General features: G+C 46.0%; 1 protein-coding gene across 6 annotated transcripts; it reads right to left on the bottom strand.

Moving 5' to 3' along the window:
* Window positions 1-5,896: 5,896 nt before the first annotated feature.
* AAR2 (AAR2 splicing factor) lies at window positions 5,897-23,625 on the bottom strand. Of its 6 annotated transcripts, none has more exons than XM_077873006.1 (5): window positions 23,511-23,572; window positions 22,219-22,499; window positions 19,977-20,785; window positions 17,053-17,282; window positions 5,897-7,230 (listed from the first exon to the last, which is right to left on the bottom strand). In XM_077873006.1, exons 3-5 carry the CDS (start codon window positions 20,731-20,733, stop codon window positions 7,063-7,065), a joined length of 1,155 nt encoding a protein of 384 aa, XP_077729132.1. In that variant the 5' UTR covers window positions 20,734-20,785; window positions 22,219-22,499; window positions 23,511-23,572; the 3' UTR covers window positions 5,897-7,062. The 6 variants fall into 6 exon arrangements, with proteins under 6 accessions (XP_077729132.1, XP_077729128.1, XP_077729130.1 ...); XM_077873002.1 differs by having other exon boundaries at window positions 22,321-22,499; XM_077873004.1 differs by having other exon boundaries at window positions 22,325-22,499.

Below are 23,625 nucleotides of genomic sequence, written 5' to 3'. Positions count from 1 at the left end.
ACTCTCATCTCTCAGCTTAGCCTCCTCCTGTGTTGGCTCCATCCCCATTTCTGGTGTGAGAGCTTTTTTTTTTTTTCCTTTCATGGGTATAATGAGCCCTATTAGGTCCAACTGAGAGTCCCCCTACCACCAGAACTCCAAAAACAGGAGGCACCCTTCTGCACCTAGAAGAAGCATCCCAGGGAAGATGCCAAGTGGAGTCACTGAAGTTGTGTGTCTATCCCTGGGGATGGAAGGAGGGCTGAGTTACTGTGATTGGTGCTCTTATTAAGGATGATATGGTGTAAAGGAACAAAGGAAGCTTGATATTAGAAGAGAGGTGAACAGAAATGAGTCGTGCAGTGTACAAAACAGCAACCACTGACCATTCTAGTGGCCTTTACTGCAGGGACAGAGCCTTCTCAGAGAGGGAGCAGTGATCTTCCAATCAATAAAGCATTTACACACCTAGCCCTATGCTTGGAGCAAGGCGCCATAGAATCATGAATAGATGATTCTGGCCCTGAGAAGCCACGAGAAACGACTCCAACATCACCGGACTGGGAGAGCAAGTGCCAGCCGTGCACGTGGCTGCGACTGTGAGTGCTGTGAGGGGTCAGGAAGGCTCAAGAGAAGCCCTTGCTGGCTGAGGAAAGGGTGGAGGTGCAAGGCGGGGCGTTAGGACTTCAAAGCCGAGGGAAAAATCTAGAGTAGGTGTGAGGAATGAAAGGTCCAAATGGGGATGGATTAAGTGGGGCTGGGGAAACCTGGTTTTGATTATGACAAAAAAAAACCCAAAAAAACACTGAGAAAAACTAGAACAAAATATAGGCTAATATCTATTTATCTATTGCATCTTGATAGAGGAATAGACTTTTAAGCATTAAAGCAGTGGGGAAAATCAAATCAAAAAGAACAAGCTTGACATATTTGGCATGTAAAATGGCAAAGCATACAGTTCAACATATAACATTAAAAGGCAGATTGGGGAAAATATTTCTAATATTAACATATATTATGATAAAGTAAATGCATTTTTTTAAAAAAAGAAGGTCCAACAGAACATGAGCGGAGGACATAAACAATTTCCAAAAGGGAAATGAATAGTGATGTGGGCTTCTGCATTCAAAATGTGCCATGAAGAAGCCCCCCCGTCCCCCAAACTCCCACATCCTGTCTTCTACCTTTGGGCTGCTAGACCCCAGATAAAAGTTTCTTGATCCACAGAGGGAAGAACAGAGGCCAAGACCTGCCTAGTGGATGTCTGGGCAGGAAATCAGCCCCTCAAGAGCCCCCATATCTGGCAGCATCCTTCTCTAAAGCAAATAAATGCCTTTGGTAGACTCAACAGCAACTCTCGTGGGACAGAGTGCAAGGGGCCTCGGCTCCCGTGCACCCCGGACTAAGTGGCTCCTCAGTGGCTCTGGTGGTCCATTAGGGGCAGAGGCAGCCTCCTTCAGGACCGGCTGTTGCCCCCCACCCCCCACACCCAGGTCCAGGGTGTCCCTAGGCCAGCCAGATATTGGACACAGAGGGTCTGGGTGGAAACACTGGGAAGCTCTCACGAACCCAGGGGCGGGGGGAGGGGGGCTGCCACTGAAGTTGTCAGGTTGGCAGCCTGGGATCCACGGGTAATTATCACAGATTATCACAGATTACGTAAGCGTCCTTATTAAGGAGTGCTTCGACGCCGCAGGGCAGTGCCTCACTCATACAGGCGGGCTGGATTCTGGCTCCGATGTGCCGCACCCCTTTGAGCCTCGCCTCTCTCCTCTGTTCTGTAGGATGAGGAATAAGGCCTTCCTTGAAGACCTGGTGCTCCGCCTCCGACCCAACACAGTGCCCAGCAGCCAGGAGGAGGTCCCCACTACGTGCTGGGTCATATCAATCGTCGTGAAGGCCATGAAACTGCTGTGATGGAAGCGGGTGCCAGAATGATTCTTGCAAGACCAGGACAGATTTGGACCCGCGGGGCCTTCACACGTGCTCGGCAATCTGTGAGTTGCAAGGCGGGACCCTAACCACTGGCCCCTGACAGCAAGAGCTCCCGCGGAGGGGAGAGCCTGGGGGTGGAGCCAAGCCTGCCACGCCCCCTGATTTAGGGCTGTCCCACAGAGCACCCCCACTCCCAGGCCTGGAATTCCTGTGGCAGCCCTCCCCAGTCCTTCATCCTTGCCCCACCTGCCCAGATGTGCCTCTGACATATGGGAACAGGAAGCACTGACAGAGACCCAAGGGACAGGAGAGTGGGGACTTGTGTGGGGATGGGGATCCGAGGAGTTGGTCTTCTGCCTAGATTCTGAGACTTCCCAGAAGTGAGAGATTATCTGGCCAGCAGAGCCCTTGAAAGGCGTCGGGTGCATCCTTCATCTGAGTCGTGAATGCAGCCCAGCATGCACACCTTACCCGAATCAGTGCCCTCTGGCACCTGGATTACTGCTCTAGCCTCCTTAGGGTCTCCCGGCTTCCACCCATCCCCCTGCAGTCTGTGTCCAATGCGACGGCTTGTGATCCTGTTAAAATTCAGACCACGTCACTCTCTGTTTAAAACCCTCTAATGGGCCCCCATCTCACTGAATGAAATGCAAGGTTCTTACAACAGCCCCTAATCCCTGGACAGTGTGATCCCCTGTAGCTGCCATTTCCTCTCCGACCATTCCCTCCTTTGATAGCTGCACCCTCACCATACTGACCGCCCCCCAGTCCCCCGTGTTCCTGTAACACAGCAGGTGTGCTTCTGCCCCAGGACCTTTGCATTCCCTGTTCATTCTGCCTGGAAACCCTCTTCCCCAGATGTCCGCATGGCTCCTTGCTCACCTTCAAATCTGTGCTCAAGTATCACTCCATTTAAATCGTGACATCTCTTACCCTGCCTGGACTATCAATGTGCCTTATCCTGCTCTAGTTTTTTCTAGAGCATTTCTTACAACAATCTCTGTAACCTACTTTTTATGCCTGTTGTTTGCCCCTCCCCCCCAATGAGCGTAAGCTCACGGGGGCAGCACTTAGAAAGTACTGTTTGGATGAAGAAGGAACAGAGCCCACTGCTGACTCCCTGTAACTTCTCCCATGGGTCCCAACTCCATACTTTGAAGGGCACAGAGACCTCCTCCTTCAAGACAGTTCTCTCAGCCTCTCTGCCTTTGGGGGAGGGCTCCACATTTTTCTCCAACTGCTTCTCATGTGACAACTCCCTCTCCCCAAAATGTCACCCATCTGTCAGCATCCCTTTAGAAGTGTTGAATCCAGACTTGAGCCAGGTAACAAGTCTGGAGGGGACGCAGGAAAAATGGAGAAATCTGGGGAGGGAAGAAGATAAAGATCCAAGAAAGAAAGATCTGTGGAGTTTCATGCAGGCCATCTGACATTGGACTAAGAAGCCCCCTACTTCTCCTACCTCTCTCCCACCAAACATTTTAACCACCAACCCCCAGGATCCCTGTTCTCCAGAGAAACCTAATGAGTTTATCCTGGTAAGCACCAGATTGAGGACACAGAACAAGAAGGCCAGCAGGTTGGGGACACACCTGCTCCCCCCACCAGCAGGGAACAGCTGACACTATTTCTGGCTCTCACTCCCCCATCTCAGTAGGGAGGCCAGTCCAGGGCAGGGGCCCGGGGTTGGGGGAGAATGAGCCAGCACCAGCATGGAGACAGGGATACTCAAGGTAGAATATTCTTGTGAAAACAAAGCCTGCCTGGGCCAGATGTATAGAGCTCTGAGGCAAAGAAGTGCCCTGGTCAGTGGGGGATGGGAGAACAGATCCACACTGCCCCCAGTGTCAGCAGGTAGCTCAGGTGAGCTTCCCTACTCCGGTCTGCCTGTCTACTCTGTTCTGTCCGACCCAGCGGATGTGACAGAGCTGAGACTCAGTGCTAAGCCTAGGCATTCACCATGCATCTCCAGCCCCCATTGCAGCAGGGGACGGCATTTTGGTCGAGCCAGAGTCTGAGTAGTTGAAGAAACCAACATGTCACAGCGCCCTGGCAATATTAAATAATATTTACAAGGGGATGACGTTGGGAAACTAATTATCGATGGTGAGAGGCAGTCGCTGCGGGGAACTCCTCTGCTGCTCAAGCGGTGAGAAATTAGACGGATGGGCTCAGATCAGCAAGGGTTGTCGTGGGGACAGTGGGAGTGGTTGGAGAGTTGCTACCTCTGCTGATTCTGTTAATAGGATAAAGCAGCCTTGCAAATAAGAGCCAGACCTCAGGAGGCCTGCATTTGAGGGGATTTGGAAATCAGGCCAGGTCCTGCCAATAGCTTCCCTTTTAGATGTGTTAGAACTGGAAGGAGCTTATAGGTCAGCAAGGCCACTGGTTCTCCATGTGCAAGGGTTCTGCCTTCCAGAAATACTCCAAGTAGTAATAATTAATTTGTTTTCACATTTTTTATTCATCAAAGACACATAGAGGACTGCCAGCTGGGATATGCAGAAGACAGTGTCGATGTCACTCCAGCCCCAAACAAGAGACCTATTGGTTTTTCGTCAGCCCAGTCATGTCCAGTGCAAATGTAGTTTCCCTTTTGAAAACATTTACAATCATACAATGGTCCACTTTTAAATACACGAGGCAGCATGAAGAATATATACATCAGAAACCCAAATCCAAGCAAAATCTCTTATATGTAGTAAACTGAGGCCTGAAGACTGGAAGTGGCTTATGTTAAGTCACACAGCTGTCTGGTGACAGGACCCAGGCTCCATCTGGGAAGCAGGGAGGGGGGAAGGCTGTTGGGGTCATGCAAGGGCAGGGAGAGAGTGCGTCACAGCGGTGAATGCAGTGGGTACCATGGGGGCTTGGGCTTGACTCTTGTCCTCAATCCTTTCCAGCTGTGGGACCGGGGCAGAATGACTGAAGTTCTCCCGGCCCATTTTCTTATCAGTAAAATGGTAAGAAGAATAGCACTTACCTCGTATTTTTGTGAGGATTAAGAGAAGTAACAGAACAGAGCACTTAGTAAATAGTAGTTACTTTTTCTTCACTCCTGTTTGTGTGGATGTTGGGGATAGCAGGTCTACATTATATAGACAGAAGACCAACAGTTTGAAAAAGAAGTCACATGACCCCACTACTAGGTGCTGTCCTAACAATGCGAATGGGAGACAAATTCTGTCCCAGTGGAGATCTCGGCACTAAATCGCAGTGCTGTCACTTCTGGGTAGTTACTCAAAACTGAGTATGTCTCAGGACCCAGGCCATATTCAGATTCATTGCCTCTGAATCCCCGTGGGGTGGGACTTGGGAATACACTTTAAAACATTATTATTGAGATATAATTTAATATAGCATAAAATTCACCATTTTAAGTGCACACTTTCAGTGGTTCTTAGTATATTCATAAGGTTGTATGATCTCATCACCACGAATTCCAGGGCCTTTCCATCACCTCAGAAAGCAAGCCCGTAGCCATTGGCAGTCGACCCCATCCCCCACTCTCCCAGTCTCTGGCAACCACTAATTTCCCTTTCTGGATTTGTCCATTCTGGACAACCCACAGGAATGTACTCACATAACACAGGGTCTGTATCTGGCTCCGTCCACTCAGCACTATGTTTTCAGGGGTTCATCCATGTCATAGCATGGACCAGGAACTCATTCCTTTGGAATATGCACCTGTGATAAGCTCCCCAGGTAGTTGTGATGAGTGGGCTTCGAGAGGAAGAGAACAGTACATTCACACAAGGCCTAACTTCTGGTTATTATAGGGCTACGGGGCCTCAGTCCCTCCTTCAGGTATGCCTATCCCGGAGGCTCCACTGGTAGCAGCAGGCAACGCTGGCTGCTTGCCTCGAGACCAAAGATGTTGGGCAGGGTCTCCTGGCGCTCAGCAGGGAGAAGTGGGTCTGTGGACAGTGGCCTGGCAGCTGAGGAGTGGGCAAATAAACTGCAAGAGGCTCACACAAAGGGATTTAGTCTCAATTCAAAGACTTTAATGTACATTATGCTCTTGGAAAAATATCTCCAAGGAAACAAGTAGAACCGAAAGTCTTAACCAGCATGGATTCTCATTCAGAAAACTGGTGTTAGCTGTGGCCCTGGAAAAGAATGGTACAGTGACTCTGATCTTAGTACAACAGTTTGTGGTCAGGGTGGCAGGACCTGTGTGTGATGGGCACACCCTCGGGACTGCAAGGGAAGGGAAGCATCATTACTTCTGTGGCTGACAGCTCTACAGCAGGACTGGGAAGATCTAGGTTGGCCAGGTCATCTCTTGAGCTCTGAATAAAGACACAGAGCTTCAATGGGGCCAAAGAAACCTATCTAGAGTAAGAACCTCTCTCTTTGCTGTTGAATCTCCAGTCACGGTGGCTCTGGTGAGGAATGGGGCCATATAGAAGGGGTGCCCAGTCCCACTTCTGGGTCTGAGACTTCAGAATGGAACAGATGGAGGGACATGGCATCAGCAGGCCCCTGAGGTCAGGAGCCACAACTCTTGGACAACTATCCACTCTGGTCAGGAGGAAGGGACTTAGACAGAGAAAGCAAAAGCTGACCACTTGTCAGACTCAACCCAATGGTCTTCTGGGTCCCCTCTCCCCAGGCTGGAGCTCCTGAGTGGTCACATATCCGCCATGTTTTCTGTGATGTGTTCCCATTTAACAAGGGACAGGCAGAAATTCTAGTCCATCTCCCTAGCACCCTGTTTAACTTTTAAGTCATCAACCAATACACCAACCCCGTGTAGTCCAGGGTTTCTTGTTTTCTAACCATCCTATGGAATAAGCAAGCAATCAATTCTCTAGGGCTACTGACTCACATTTTTTTCCCTGGGAAGGAAGCAGGGAGCTGCTGAGGCAGGTCTCTCCCGAGAGCTTCTCTAAGAGCCCATGTGGAATTTGGTCAGATCAGACTCATGGCCAGGCTGATGGGAACTGATGAATGTGCCTCTGGGAGGCATATTGCCTCTCTGGCACTGAAGAAACTTATTTATTGGTGAAAGAGGGAATTCTGGCTCCATCTTTGCAGAACCTGGTAGGGCCACTGCCCTGCAGGTCCCAGAAGGAAGGCGTGAATGGAGAAGCCAGGACTGTAGCCGTGTGGGAAGGGGCCTCCCCTGGCTGGCAGTATTCCCAGTTAGCCAGTCTGTACACCTTCAGGGAGCTCCACCACCACTGGGGCGCAGTCCTCTGGCTCTGCCTCAAAGTCCCACCGAAACTTCTTGGTCAGGTGAGCTTGGAACTTTTCAGCTTTCTGCCTCAGGGTGGCATCCACGGCAACGCTGCAGGCGGAGGAAAAGAAAACCTACAGAGAACAGAGGATAAGTCACTCCTGAGAACACAGAGGGGGCCAAGAAAGCTGTGGAAATTTCCTCATGGTGTTCAGCTCTCTGGGGCGGGTGGATCAGCTGCTGCTGGCACAGGCCCAAGACACCTGCTGTGCTCCCCCCAAACCAAGAAAGAAGGTCCAAACCCAGCTGAGTGGCTGGGGCAGGACTAGAATGGAAAATTACTCTTAGGCAGAGATGCCCCACTGAGAGTAAGGCCAATGGGGCCATCACCCTGGCCCAGTCCCCTGGGGAGCTCTCCTGGGCACCTGGGCAATAACTACACCAGCTGGTACCAAAATAGTTTTGGAGGGCTTATAAGCTCTGCATCCCATCAAGTCCCAGGCCCTAGGCCAACGGGGCTGAACTGCTGCTCTAATCTACATGGGCCACAGGCTTACCAGTCAGAGGTTTCTATCCCCTTTGAAAGTTGTCTTTGATGTTCTTTTAAAATTGTGGTAACGGGCACCTGAGCGGCGGTTAAACGTCCAACTCTTGATTTTAGCTCAGGTTGCGATCTCGGGTTGTGAGATCAGCTCTGCGTCAGGCTCCGTGTTGGGCACGGAGCCTGCTTAGGATTCTCTTTCCCTCTCCCTCTGTCCCTCCCTCGCTCTCTCTCTAAAAAAAATAAAATTGTGGTAACATGTACATAACACAAAACCTACCATTTTAACCATTTTTAAAGGTACAATTCAGTGGTGTTAAATAAATTCACACTGCTACGCAGCCATTACCATCATCCATCTTCAGAATTTGTCTATCCTTCCCAACTGATACTTTCTCTTTGTACCCACACTAACTTCGCATTTCCCCCTCCCCCCAGCCCCTGGAAACCACCTTTCAGCAACAAACAAGGGCAAGATCTGGTTTTTGTTATTATTATTATTTTTTAATAATAGCCATCCTAATGGGTGTGAAGTGCTATCTCATTGTGGTTTTGATCTGCATTTCCCTAAAGATAAGTGATGCTGAACATCTTTTCATGTAGATGCACTGGCCATTTCTATATCTTCTCTGGAGAAATGTCTAAGTCTTTTGCCCATTTTTAGTCAGGTTTGTTGTTGTTATTGTAGTTCTTTATATATTCTGGATATTAATCCCTTGTTTTGATGTTCTTTTTAATTCAGTTTCATCTGACATAAACATGGGCAGGGGGCAGAGGCTAATTTTCTCTACATCTGACACTCCATTCCAGATTTTCCTGGATCCCAATCACCAATGAGCAAACTCATTATTCCTTCTCATACTGTTTTACTGTTTTCAAATTCAAAAAAGTTTCAGAGTATCCCCACAGATCCTCACAATGCTCTGGGGAGACACCCCAGAATACCTATTTTATGGAAATGTAGGCAAAGAGGAGTTAAATGACTAGATGAAAACTAGAAGGAAAGGAAGTAGTAGTTTCCCCCAGACCACCCCACAGACACAAGGCACAGGGTGGGGGAAACTTTGTTCCAAATCAGTCTCCTGCTGTAGCTTGCCTGCAGATCACCATGGAAGGAATCTGGGCTCTAGGGGCCCTCACCTGACAAAGTTAACAGGTGTACTCTACAGCTGATTCCAGGGGTACTTGCTTCTCCACTGCCTGTTAGCAGGAGTGAAGCTCATTTCAGTGGTCTTTGTTTGGAGTCATTTTGTTGGGATGGTAGCACGGACATAAGTGATTGGGGGTTGTGTGTGTACACAAGCAGAAGTGGGGGTTACAGAATTTGGTTTCATCAACTTGGGAATTGACTAAATACAGGAGCGGGAAGCACAGCCACAACAAAACAGCAGATCAATAACTAATTAGAGGGGTTGTGTGAGCTCAGTGGCAAGAGGGCAGCAGGGAAGCCGGCTGCATGTCTGTACGCAGCTAATGGAGCTTGCCCTGGAGTGTGAATGTGGAGCCCAGCTGAACTCTAGGGAGGGGCCCCATACCAGAAGCAGAGAAAACTTGTTTCAAACAGCATTAGTTTCAGAGGCCTTGCATACCCCAGAGTCTGTCCCAAGGTCCTGGGGAGCCTGCTGGCTGAATCTGTAAAAGCCTCTTCCTGTTCCCCTCCTTACACAGTAAATTGTATCCCTCTCTACAGAGCCCTGCCTCTCCAGCCATGATGAGCAGCTGCCAAACAAGCTCTATGGTCTCCCTGTGCCTCTACACACATGCTTTTTCCTCTGCTTAGAACACCCTTCTATCCATGCTTTCACCTTCTTCACCTACTAATTTCTACTAGTGATTCATGTTCAGCTGAAACACCCTTTTATCCATGCTTTCACCTTCACCTACTAATTTCTACTAGTGATTCATGTTCAGCTGAGACATCAGCTCCTTTAGGATGTTTTCCCAGACCAAGGATGGAACAGGTGTTCCTTTATGCTCCTCCAGCACCCAAGGTTACCACAAACATAGCCTCAATCTCAGTTAGGTAACAGTCCATTTACTGTTGAGCTCTCCCAAGAGACAAGGAGTAACTCCAAACCAGTGACTCTTTCTCCTACTGTATATTGCACTCCTGGCACAGAGTCTGGCATAAAGGACCCATTAGGTGTTTAATGAGCAAAAGAATGAAGACCATAAACTCTATGAAAATCCATTTTTGGTTCACTTTTGCACAAGTCCTTGGGACCAAATAATTCCTCAATAATTATGTGATGGTGCTGAACAAAAGAAAGGTCTCATCCTGGAGAGGAGGTGGCTCCTTGCATACCACCAGCTCACAAGCCACTTCCTTAAGACAAGCCTCTTACAAAAGCCCAGGCTGAAAAGTTTCAGCCTTTGGTCCCCTAGCACTGGGCCTGAACTTCCCTCACGGCATTTCTTACACTGTGCTTGTATGACAGTGATCTGTGCTCCTCAAGAGTAGAGAATGAGTCCTTTTTTATCAACATGTCCCACATAGCATATCGCCCAGAGCCTGGCATAGAGTTAGGCCCCACAGGAAGCTCACTGAACAGATATGAATGAGATGCAGGGACTGCCCTGCATTTGGCAATGGCCAGCAGTAACAGGTCTAAACAGGCTGGGCTCATACTCATCACTCATCCTTCCCACCCCCTCAAACAATGCCTGGGAGTAAAATCAACCAGAGCAGGTATAACAGAAACCTTCTGTCTGAAAAATAGGGCTTCTAATTTAAAAAGTGCTTTGTCCTTTTTAAAGAACTTGTCGATTTAATCTTTACTACAAGTCTGGGTACTATAAACCTGGGAGGTAAGAGGACAGGAAATTACTATTCCCACTGTACAGATGAGAATGGTGATAAAGGCTGAGCAAGTAATAAATGTTAAGCGAGAGCAGGTCCAAGTAGGGAAATCTAAACCCTTTGTCCCTACCAAGACCTTCTTTTTGTCTCAACACAGATTTAATATATTCATCATATTTTCAGCACTGTCCTGTGGAGAGCCAGGGGGCTTGGAGACTAGGTGCTTCTGGAACTGTCCCCTCTGTGGGCCTCCAGGACCCACAGCATAGTCCAGGTTGACTTTTATTAAAAAAGCAACTTTATTGAGGTATAACTTACATACAACTAAACTCACCCATTTTATGTGCTCGATTCGTCTGGACAAATGTGAACACCCATGCAAACATTATATGATATAATTAAGACAGATATTAGTTTTCTTTTGGTATTCAGTTTTATGACTCTGAGGCCCACATACCATCACAATCAGGATGCTGAACAGTCTCATCACTCCAAGAAATTCCCTTGTGCTGCTGCTTAGTGGTCAAAAGCTCCCCTTACCCAAGCCTCTGGCATCCAATGATCTATTTTTGTCCCTACAGTCCACAAACTTGACATTTTAAAAACCCATAATTCAGAAAAGGAGATATATAGACATTACCTAGTTTTCAAGCAGTAATTCACTTTGATTCTTTTTGTTGTTGTTGTTAAGATTTTATTTATTTATTCATGAGAGACACAGAAAGAGAGGCATAGACATAGGCAGAGGGAGAATCAGGCTCCCTGTGGGGAACCCAATGTGGGACTCGATCCCAGGACCTGGGGATCATGACCTGGGCCAAAGGCAGATGCTCAACCACTGAGCCACCCACGTGCCCCAATTCTCTTGTTTTTAGATTAATTTTATGGCTTCTTCAGAAAATTTGGTAATGATCTATTTATTTTACTTATTAAAGTGAAATCAAGTAAACACTTCTTAACATCACTGAGAAATCAATCATCTTAATATCAGAAGATTAATCCTGGATATTTTAAAAATACTTTTGAAAGAAGACATCAACATTTCATAAACAATTGTATTTCTCTAAAACTAAAAGCATATGGGGCGCCTGGGTGTCTCAGGTGGTTAAGTATCTGCCTTCGACTCAGGTCATGATCCCAGGGTCCTGGGATGGAGCCCTGCATCAGGCTCCTTGCTTAGCAGGGAGCCTGCTTCTCCCTCTCCCGGCTACTCTCCCTGCTTGTGTTTCTGTCAAATAAATAAATTAAAAAACAAAACAAAACCCTATAACTAAAAGCATACTCCTTGGGTATTTTTCTTTAAATATAGAAAAAAGTATTAATATTTCTATCATTAAGTCTGTATACTCTAAGATTGTAAATTACTTTAATCAGAAACGTGAAAGCCTTCTTTTAAACCCAAGTTAAATAAATTGAGTTCAGCCAGGTCACCTTGAGAAATTCAAAATATCAAGGTAGGTAGCTGAGTCACTATCTCATCCTATTTTTTGGACAAAAAAGATGAAATTTCCTAATTTTTTCAATTCCCAAATGATTATACAACTTAGAATGAAACTAGCCAGAGGTAGAACATTCTATTTCCACTTGCAGAAGAAAGTGGTGTTAAACAAAACTATAATTTCACAATGATTACCAGGAGAGTAACAAGCAGCAGGAATCATGTCTTCTGAGGTCAACTTAAAGAATTTGGGATGTTTCATCTGGGAATAATAAATGGGAGCCCACCACAGACTTCAGAATCAACTCAACCTTGCCATCCACTAGTTCTGGTGATCTTGGGCAAAATCATGTGACCTCTCTGATCCTGTTTCCTCACTGTAAAGTGAGATTTTATACGTAACTCTAAGCACTATAGTGAGGGCTAAATGAGATAATGTACACGATAACTGTGCAAAGATGATAGCTGATGGCAGAAAATGTGTGAGTAGGTAGGTGAAACTGATTATGGCAGGTGTTATGATAAAAACTCTTCCATCAAGAGGTAAAGATGGGACATTGGCATTTAGAATATTGGCAAGAAATGAAGCTGGAAAGCACAGATGGCCTATTGTGACTAAAAGTATTTTAAAAAATAGGTTACGTGACTATAGGCCTAAATGCTATGCAATCAGCAACGAGAATCCTTATTTTGTACAGAACTCACTTTCTAACATACTATTAAATTCAGATTATCCTTTCATTGGTTTTAAACAAATTATGGTGACTCAAGTTGCTTTTAATAAAAGAAAAAACTGTATCTATTTTTGTAAAACAAATAATTTTTATTCAAGCTAAATCCATGGGATTTATAAAAATCAGTGACATCTATTCAAAAGGGCCTCTAATGGCAGAGGCCATTACGTGGCTAATTTTATACTAGCTAATGTGGCAGCCTTTAAGTGCTTACACATACAAACACCAGTCCCTCTCCATGGGTAGTAGCCATTTAAGCTCCTAAGTAAGAAAGCCAGTTCCACTTACTTGACTACCTGGGGGCAGAGCAGGCGGCTGGCTGAGGAAGGCTTTTATGGGCTGATTCATTCACTCACACACACCCTGAGTGAGTGCCTCCGTGTGGGGTGGGGGGACTGGATTCTCACTGCCAAGATGGTACCAACGTTAACTCTCCATTAAAAAAAAAAAAAAAACATTTTTTTTTTGTAATATCCTTTTCTACATTGTGCCTGTTGAAATCTGTCATCGTTCTAGCACATGCTTAAACGCCTCCTTCACAGTCACTCATGATCCTCTATCTTCTCAAATTGCAACCCTAGTCTGAATTAACCAATTCCTTTTTGGTGCTTATAATGTCCTTTGATCAGACTGCAGCGTTTACACCTGTCATATTAGGGGCATCTATCTACACTACCACAGAAATTATGTACTCTAGTCATCTAAAAACACCCAATAATACAAAGTGAGAGAAGTGCTAGGATCAACTAGGTGTTGAAAATAACCAGATGAACAACAAAACAGGCTCTGGGTAAAAGTTCATGGCTTAGTGGGGAAGTCAGGCAGACAATGTAGACATTTCAGCAGTCAGAGACTGTGTAATATAATAGTGACAAGTCCAAAGTAGGCTAATAGTATGGAAAGGAGAGAGATAGGGAATGGCTTCCGAGAGAGGGATACCTTAAGGGCATCTTGTAGAATGAACAAGTTCACACCAGGCAGAACAAAAATCATGTTCAGTTAAGAAGGAATGAAACTGGCATAAAGTTTCAGTCGTGCCAAATGAAAAAGTTCTAGAGAACTGCTGTGCTTATAGTTACCAGTACTGTACACTTAAAAATATGTTAAGAGAGTAGGGCTCATGTTATGTGCTAATTTCTACCATGATTTAAAAGGGGTGGTGGTGGTATGTGTCTGGTTGGCTCAGCAGGTCAAGCATCCAATTCTTGGTTTTGTCTCAGGTCATGGTCTCAGGGTTGTGGGATGGAGCCCTGAGTAGAGCTCTGCACTTTGTGCAGTCTGCTTGAGATCTGCTCTCTTTTTCTGCCCCCACCCCTGCTTATGCTTTCAATCTCTCTAAAATAAATAAATAAAAATTAAAAAAAAAAAAAAAGGCTTGAAATAGCATAGCATGTCTGGGAACTTGTAAGGAGAACACTACTACTAGAATTGACAGGGGAAAATAAGGAGAGGTAGAAGTTGGAGGACAGATCAGGAACCAGATCAGAATGGGCCTTATGATCTATGTTTGGGCTTTTAACTTTCTAGGTGATGAGGAAGTATACAGAAAAATAGTATCAGATCTGCATTTCAGAGCAATTCAGGTGGCAGCATGGAGACAGGTGGACCGCCAGGGGTGGGCAGAGGAGCTGACAAACAGATGCAATCTAGCTGGGGCTAAGAAGGTCTCAGGGCCTGTGTCAGGTAAACGGTATCAGGGCAGACCACCTTCTAAACAATGCTGTCTGGAGTGACCTGGTAAATCCATTTGTTTACTTTCCTACCAACATATAAGTTGCAAATCAAGGGTTCTATCTTGTTCACAACCATATTTCCAGTCCTACAACAGGCCCTTGAATCTAGTAAGATGGTCAGCAAATCCCTGGTAAATCAATGAATAAATCTCTCGGAGGGCAGGAACCCTGACCAACATATGGATCCCTCAACACTTTCAGGAGAATGTTGTATATAAAGACAGAATGCTCAAAAATATATGCTGATATATTTTTTTTAAAGGCACGTGTCCGGGGATCCCTGGGTGGCTCAGCGGTTTGGCACCTGCCTTTGGTCCAGGGCTGATCCTGGAGTCCCGGGATTGAGTCCTGCGTCGGGCTCCCGGGAGGGAGCCTGCTTCTCCCTCTGCCTGTGTCTCTGCCTCTCTCTCTCTCTCTCTCTCTGTCTATCATGAATGAATAAATAAAATCTTTAAAAAAATAAAAAAATAAAGGCACGTGTCCTGGATTTTTCCAAATAACGATGTCAAATTTTCTTGATGAAAAGTCCAAAGACAGAATTCTTCCAACTGTCAGTCTGTACACCCTACCTGGGCATTCAGCGATCCAGCTGGGCCCTCTCGGCTTCAGAAATCACTGCTGGCAATAGCATCAACAATCAGAGCTCAGCTGTCGGTCAGCTCTGTTAACAATGGTCAGGACAGCCAATGACACAGTGTGGCCCTCCTATGTCTGTATGACAGTATTAACACACATCACCTGCCTGTGTCTCTGCCTCTCTCTCTCTCTCTGTGTGTGACTATCATAAATAAATAAAAATTAAAAAAAAAAAAAGGGATCCCTGGGTGGCGCAGCGGTTTGGCGCCTGCCTTTGGCCCAGGGCGCGATCCTGGAGACCCGGGATCGAATCCCACGTCGGGCTCCCGGTGCATGGAGCCTGCTTCTCCCTCTGCCTGTGTCTCTGCCTCTCTCTCTCTCTCTCTGTGTGACTATCATAAATAAATAAAAATTAAAAAAAAAAAAAAACCAAAAAAAACAAAACAAAAAAAAAACCACACACATCACAAGGGGAGCACATCATTTCCATGGGCTGCTGCCAGAGGCTAGTTAGCAAGCTAATGCCCCCTCCATCCCTCATCTGTTACTAGCTCATGTAACCCAGGAACTTGATGGGGGACAGAGGGCAGGATTTCCTCCTTCAGAGGAAAGATAAAGGGATTTAATTTCTCTGTTATGTCAAGAAACAATAAAAGAGCAATTTTATAACTCTTCTGAAGTGGAACACTCCAGGCTCAAACAACTGGTCCCCATGGTCTCCAACTGCCAGAGTTTTAAGTCAGCTGCCTGCTTACTGGGATTCTTCCAACAGTATATTGTTTGTAGAAAAGTGTTCTATACCTCTGAGACATAAGCCCCTGGTGATGTCTCCATTGATGTCAATCAAGAATCTTTACTGGGGGAATCTATATTATATTCAGTACATAGGAGCATAAACACAAGCCTGAGTTCAAATCCTGACTCTGCCACTTATCAGCTGTGTGACCTTACATAAATGACTTAACCTTCCTGAATCCCAATGTTCTCATTTGTAAATAGGAAATCATCCTCCCTTGCCTTGAAGGATTCCAGGGAGATTAAATGAGGGAACCCAAGTAGCATGGTAAGCATAATGCCTGCTACTCCACAGGCATTTACTGGATGTGTTTGTTCCTTCTCTCAGCCCAGGTGTGACTGGTAGGTTAGTGAACAGCCACCTTTGAAGGAGCAGGCCTCATAGTAGTCTCACACACAGGGAGAAAAAAGCAGCTCATGGAACACAAAGTATGGAAAGTGACAGCTTGCAGCTTTTGCCTTTTCGACACTTGAGAAAGTTACAAAATGTGAGTGACAGAGGCTGTCCCAAGAACATAAAGGAAGCTAATCTATTTGCAAAGGGAGGAAATAGCACAGGATGAAGACTGTAAGTTGTTTGAAGCTTCTTCCCTAATTACCACTCATAATGAAAATTTAATTGCCAAGTTAAAAGCAAATTTCACTTTTTCTGTCAGAGAATCTCTGCAGAAACTGGCACGTTTTGTTTGAACAGGAAATCAAAGTTACTTTAATGCTTAAATGAGATCTAAGGAGCTGCAGATGTTTCCCTGGAAATAACAAGCTTCAACACTCTGTCCTACTGGGTTATACCAACTTATGGTTACAGGGAGAAAGAAAAAAAAAAGTGTTTTGAGCTGAATAATGAAAAAAAAAAAGTGTTTTGAGCTGAATAACTCATAGAGGAGGAGGTTATTCAACTGCCAAGGACCCCACTGCGTGGCACTCTCAGAGCAAGGCAGGGAGACAGTGGTATAGAGAGAAGGTCTCTGGCATCAAGAAACTTACAACTGAGGAGAGTGAACCAGGAAACACAGTGAGGTCAGGAAACTGAAACAAAAAAGTGAAAGTAACCCTCCTGAAGGTGCTTTCACACATCCTTGTCTTAATTTTGACCCACATGGGTGTCAGCCAAAAGACTGCTCACCTGTGGGATCCCTGGGTGGCGCAGCGGTTTAGCGCCTGCCTTTGGCCCAGGGCGCGATCCTGGAGACCCAGGATCGAATCCAACGTCGGGCTCCCGGTGCATGGAGCCTGCTTCTCCCTTCTGCCTGTGTCTCTGCCTCTCTCTCTCTCTCTCTCTCTGTGACTATCATAAATAAATAAATAAAAAAAAAAAAAAAAAAAAAAGACTGCTCACCTGTAAGGTGCTGGTGAGGAAGTTATCCTGGGAGACAATGTCCACAAAGAAGTCGGCAGGGATCTCGCCAAGCTGGTGGTACAGGATGGAGATGAGGTTGATGTACAGGGTGTGGTGCTTCATCATGGCTTCTTCTGACCGGCACAGGAGATTCAGGAGTCGCTTCCAGTGCTCAAATGCCTCATACACATTCCCCAGGAGGAAGCACACAAAGGCAAACTGGAGTTCACCTGAAAGGTGCAGAGACGAGAATGATCATGAGAGAGCACAGTGCCAGCAGACTCTACAAGACCACCGATTCTACTGGACCTCAGTAATGGGTGGTGGCCTTTTATCCTGACACTCCTGCAGAACACCCCCTGCTAGGTGGGGTTTTCCACTGAGCACAAGCTCAGTAAAAGTTTGTTGAACAGCTATAAACTCAAGCCACAAAAAACTAAACTGTGGTTTTATAAAATCAGACTGCAAAAGAAGAGATATACCTAGTATTTGCCTGGCACTTCAAAAGTTTAAAAAATGTGTCCATGGATATTATGCCAGGTGGATCCTAAACTTGGCTGCCTATCAGAATTACTAGGAGAGCTTGTTAAAGATAAAGCTGCCCAAGCCTCACCCACAGAGATCCTGGCTGAGGACAGATGATGGAGCCTCTTAGTATCTGTAGCTCTAAAAAGCTTCCTGGGTGATTCTGATCCAGATGGTCTCTGTTCCAGGGCCAGGGAAATGCTGCACTACACCATGTAATCCTTAGCCCAAATCCACAAGGTGTTCAGGAAAGGTATTTTTCTCATTTTACAGATGAGGTCAAGGATCTTACCCAAGGTCACACATCTAATGCTTGGTAATAAGAACAATGGAAAGATAAAACAGAATTCCTATTGGGCAAGAAAAGAGCCTCCCAGAAGAGGAAAATTTGAGTACCTGTTCCAGGCTTAGCCTGCCAGCCAAAATCATTTGCATTTGTTTAACCACAGGGCTCTGTGATTTAACCTCTATGAATAGCTTGGTGGCTAATAGCATGACCTCTGAAACCAAACTACCTGAGTTCAAATATCGGCTCTACTCTTCAGAGATGTATGACCTTGGGCAAGTTATTCAATCTGTTTATACCTCTATTTCCTTATTTGAGGCCCATGGATAAGATTAAATGAATCAATATATTTCACATAAAGTATTTAGAATAATGCCTGGCACAAAGAAACATTCATTACTTATTATTATTCCCACATTTCCACCAGATGCCTGTCTGAAACAGAGACCCAATGATCCAGAAGCCACTGTCCTTGGGAAAGCAACTGGGTCTCTGGTTGCCAAGATACACTATTGTGGATCAGAGACATTCTCTCTGGCTTCAAATTTAAGGAGGGCTTCTGTATCATACCTATACATGGGCCATAAGAAGAACAGATGCACTCAACACTAAGTGCTCTTTAAATGCATGGTGTTTGATCTCTGTCACCTTCAGAGACATGAACAACTAGTTCTCTATTCCTAGGCTTGTGGAACTAAGTTTGTCTAGCTGCCTGATCCAGATATACTGGATGTTTGACATTTTCAAGATATTGTCAAATTTTCTTTGTATGATAGAGGTTAATGATTTGCTTCTACCGTGGGCTTTACCTGGTTAGTTTGTGAAAATATGAGTTTAGTCTCTGAATTTAGGGCATTTACTTAAATTCATGCATTTCTGGCCTACTATAAAATTAAGTTAGGAGATCAGAAATAATTTCAAAGAGCTGTCAGGAAGATACAAAGTTATCCCCTGCAACAGACCTTTCACCAGATTACTTTGAAGAACTAAAATGTTTAAGAATTAGAAAACAGGATTTCTGTTTATTTTTAAGTCAGAATTTCAAGTGTTACTTATTAAATGATAATACAGTATAATGCATGAAGATGCACCCATTAAAATGTGCCCTTTTATCAGAGAGTCAATGATATAAAGGGCCCTATATTCAAATTTCTCACTGATCTTTCAACAGAAAAATATGCAAATACCTGGACAATTTATGTAAGAAAAAATATAAATAGCTGTTAAAGATGTAATGAATATTTGCTGTCACTAGTAATCAAAGAAATATACACTGAAACATCATTCTCCAACTATCCGGTTGGAAGAAGCCTTTGCTAAATTGCCATTTCAGAAGTGACGGGCTACCGCCTCACCCCAGCTGGCAACACACACGCTCTGATTCAACAATTTCAACTCTTAATGTATGTATAAGTACATACAAGGATGTTCATTAGATGACACAACAGGGAAAATAGGGACATCTTAAAGGTCCATCAACAGGGGACTAAAGGGAAACACATAGAAATACACAGAGAAGAAACCACAATGAAGCATTGCACATGGATACAAGATGAAAACTAAATACAGCCAAATGTAAAAAATGGTTATTTCTAGGTGGTGAGAATTGGGAATGAATTTTTGTTTTATTTCTATGATGACCATATATTATTTTTGCAATAAGAGAGAAAAGTAACAATAAAAACAGTAATAATTTTTTAAAATAAATCACTATCCTGGTCTAAGCCAGAGACCAACACTTTGAATCAGGAGCAAACTGAGGAGGCAGATGGGAGGTTGGGAAGCCCTGGGCTCTGGTCTCACTTTGACCACATAGTTAACCATATCCTTTCCCTCTGTGAAACTCAATCTGTAAAATGAGGGGCTGGGCCATATCATGGTTGCCAAACACAGGATGGGCTGCATCAGGTTCACCTATGGTGCTAGGTTATTATTTAGAGAGACAGATACTGCTGGGGCCCCACTCCAGATCTCTTGAATTAATCTCCAGTAGGACTGGGCATGATTGCTTCTTAGCCAAGTTTAGGAAACACTGGACTAGATTCCCTAAGGTGTACTCTCTACTATACACCCATCCCTTGGCCCACTCCCAAAGAATCTCGTTCCTCCTCACCAAGCACATCCTGGGGGCTGCTGGGGAACTGCTTGCTGAGCATAGTTTCCAGGGCATAGCTTAGGTCCATGCTGTGCCTGGTTATCTCTGCTGGTGTGGCACCTGCCGGGAACATCTGTGTGGGCAGCTCTGAGAAGCGGATCTCTGTCCCAGCTCTGGGCTTCATCTCTGGCAGCCGGGCTAGGCCCTCCTGGTAGCTTTTGCACTCAGTGCCACAGCGAGGTAGATTCTGCTCCACCCGGTCCTTGGTGTGCTTCATGGAGAGCACAGGAAGCACCTCTGAGAAGGCACAGATCTGGCGGCTCTCAGGCTGCAGCTTCTCCATTGTGGCCTCACTGATAAAGTTGGTGAGTGAGATCCACTTTTTGAGTGTGGCATATGGGTACGGTCCCAGGAACTGGTCCAGCTCCTGGAGGTTGGCCCTCATGGCCTCCACCTCAGCCTCTGGGGCTGGGGACAGGTCCACCTCTTCTCGGACTGCATCCCAGCGCAGGACGATCAGCCCCCGCTGCTGTAGACTAAGGAAGAAGCCCATACGAGGCCCCACCTCCCTGGGATTTGCCTTGTCCACAGAACTATAGTGGAGGAAGTGGATGCCTGGTGGGATCATCTTCACGCCCCGGAACTTGGGTCCCACCTCCCAGGAGTTGTAGTCAATGCCAAACTCTGTCCCCTTGGGCATATTCAGGATGACCACAGTGGCCCCTTCAAAGAAGAGGCGCTTGGCAAGCTCAGGATCCATCTGCATGGCAGCCATGGGACCAGTGCTTGGTGACCAAAAAGAGAACCCCTCCTGTCTTCCAAAACAACTGAAAAAGAAAGAAATCAGAGTTAATTGGAACTTCAGGAAAGATGCTTCATTTGCTGAGGATTCTACATGTGCCAGATTGAATCAGATCCTTGACATAATTATCTCCCTTAATCCTCACAATACTGTATCGATTTTACTGATGAAGAAAATAAGACTCAGAGAAGATTTTGTGTTCTGGTTTACCAAGAAAGAACACTCACTGCACAGCTGGAAAGACATCGAGAGAAGTGACAGGCTCAAAGTCACACAAGGTCACACAAATTAGAACCTGGGTACCCTGTCCTCCAGGTCAGTGTTCTTCACACTGTCCACTCAGAATCTGCTCTCAGATCTCTCTCTTACAACAGAGGAGGAAAGTGGGGAAAGCCTGGGTGGGCTAGTCAAAACTACAACTGTGCCTAGGCTGTCTCACACTATAACTCTGTCTAAACCGTATCCCTGAAGAGTCCCAAGGAGTTGAGAAGGATGATTAAATTCAGCATATACCCAGTTTCCCATAAGTCTCCAGACATGGACAGAAGGTGGAAAGTGGGTGCTCAGCATCTAAAATTTACAAAATGTCTGGGAAGTGGAAAACTTTTCAACCACAAACCTCTTCTCCTTTTACACATAAAAAAGAAACCTAAAGCCCAGGGAGTGAAACAATTTCCCAAAAGGCCCAAAGTCATGGCAACTCTGGACTCCTTGCCCAGAATGGATTCAGGTGGCATGGCTGGCCTAGGATCAGTATTTAGAAGAGAAAGAGCAAGAACACTTATTTTACCCATCTCTGAACTATCCACAGGGACATACTGATAAAACGTGTAGGCAGGCAGACCTGCCTAGGTGGTATTTATAGGATGGTTCCAACACGAACTAATTTAATCCAAACAATTATCTAACCTTCTGGTCCCAAGACGCTTACCTATTCAATTCAACAAATAATCCCTGTGGAGGGTCTGGCACACCCGAGCTGTGCCAGATCTCTGCCTGAAACGATCTGTGAAACCTCCACGGAGTAGGACAGTCACTGCTGCCTCTAGGCACTTCCAACCCAGCCGGAGGTACAAACAAGACCCCCAAATTTCACAAACAGAAGAACCAGCTACCTGTTTAATTTTTCTTACTCTTTTTATGTTAAGCAAGCAAAACAAAACAGTGAGGAAAGGAAGACCAGCCTGTTTCCAAAAATGTTAAGGGTATATTTTATCATCTTAACGCCAAACAACAAATGACTCTCACTCTAAATCAGCAGTTTTTTTTTTTTCCTCAGACTGCAAGTCAAAACTCATTAATGGGTTAAGAAATCAATTTAAAGTGTCTCAACCAGCATTAATTTTTTAATGAAAAGAATTTTTTAAAAAGCGCATGATGAATAATAAAGATAACTGTCTTCTGAAGTTTTGTGGGTTCGTATGGATACTTGGTTATGAGATAAAATGTATTTGTTACCGTAGGCTGCAGTCAAAAAAGCCTGAAAGCCGCTGCTCTAAATAATTTGCATCATAATCTTCTTATTCCCAACCCTGAATTCAGAAGGCACTTAATAAATACTTGCTAAAGGAAGAACTGTTGCATTTAGAATAACTGTTCATCAACTGGTCATTTTCCCTTGTGGGATCTGTGTGTTCCCTCCGTGATAATGACATTCCTTTACTTCAATCCCACCAGCCACAATTCTCTTCATTGTATCTTCAACAGCTGGCACACGGCCTGGCACAGAGAAAAATGCCCTGCAATGCAAAAAGTCACATCCATCTGCTTCTTGTCACCACCCCCTTACTCCAAGTCACCTATCCCTCACCCAAAGTGTCACCCCTCCAATCTGCTCCCCATCCAACAGCCAGAGTGAATGAACTTTTCAAAGTGCCAACCTAGGCACGTCACCCCCCACACTTAATGCCATGTGAACGGCTTCTGGCTCCTGAAAAACCAGAATTCTTACCACGACCTGCAAGGCCTGCACGGCCAAGGCTGCCTGGCCCCTCCCAACTTCGTCCGATGGTTTCTTACCTTGCACCCGCCCCCCCCCCCTCCCGGGAGCTCGCTGTTCCAGCCACAGTGGCCTCTTTCAAACCCTCAAGCAGGAGGCTCCCTGAATAGAAAACCCTTCCCTCCCCTCGTCCTCAGATCATGTTTCTGACCTTAGCTCCACAGGCACTTCCTCAGCAAAGCCTGCCCGACCCGGGGTTAGGTCAGGTATCCTGGGAGGCACTCTCCGGGCACCTGGTACCTCTCCGTTTCAGGGACCAGGCTGCAATTTTGCATACGTTTAATAGAGGGCTGTCACCTCCGTGGGACTTGGGTCTTTCTGCGGCGCTAGCACATACTAGATGCTTGACGAGCATTTATTCAATAAAAACGTGATATCCGCTTTGTGGATGAGACAAAGGGGGTCGGTTCCGGCAAAACATGTTGCCCGAAATTACAGTCGGACAGAACCATACTGGGCGCCGCCAAGGAGTCTCCGGCCCCGCAAGTTCTCAAGTGAGGAAAAAACGCTGGGTTACCCCGGGTGCCCCAGGAAGTACTGGCGACGGGGTCTCTGGTGACGGTTTCTCAGGGGAAAAGGCCTGCGGAGCCACCGGGGTCCCACCACCGGCCCACAGAGCGGGGCGCGGGCGTCCGGGCGAGGCGCCCCACTTCAGGGCACTCCACGATCCCGAGCCGGGAAAAGGGTGGCGTGGGCTGGCCACACAGACGACGAAAACAGACGGTCAAACAGGCCCGGAGGCCGCACTCACCAGCCTCGGACTCTTCCCGGCTCTCCCGCGCCGCGGTACGCACCGGAAGTCCTCGTGCTTTGGCTCGGAAAGGGGCGACCGGGAAAGCGGCCCGGCGGAACTCTCGGCCTCGGAA

This window comes from Canis aureus, chromosome 26 (assembly GCF_053574225.1).
Source record: "Canis aureus isolate CA01 chromosome 26, VMU_Caureus_v.1.0, whole genome shotgun sequence".
Classification (NCBI taxonomy): Eukaryota; Metazoa; Chordata; class Mammalia; order Carnivora; family Canidae; genus Canis; species Canis aureus.
Note: the sequence above shows the minus strand (reverse complement) of the source record. Positions and strands in the feature narration are given on the sequence as shown.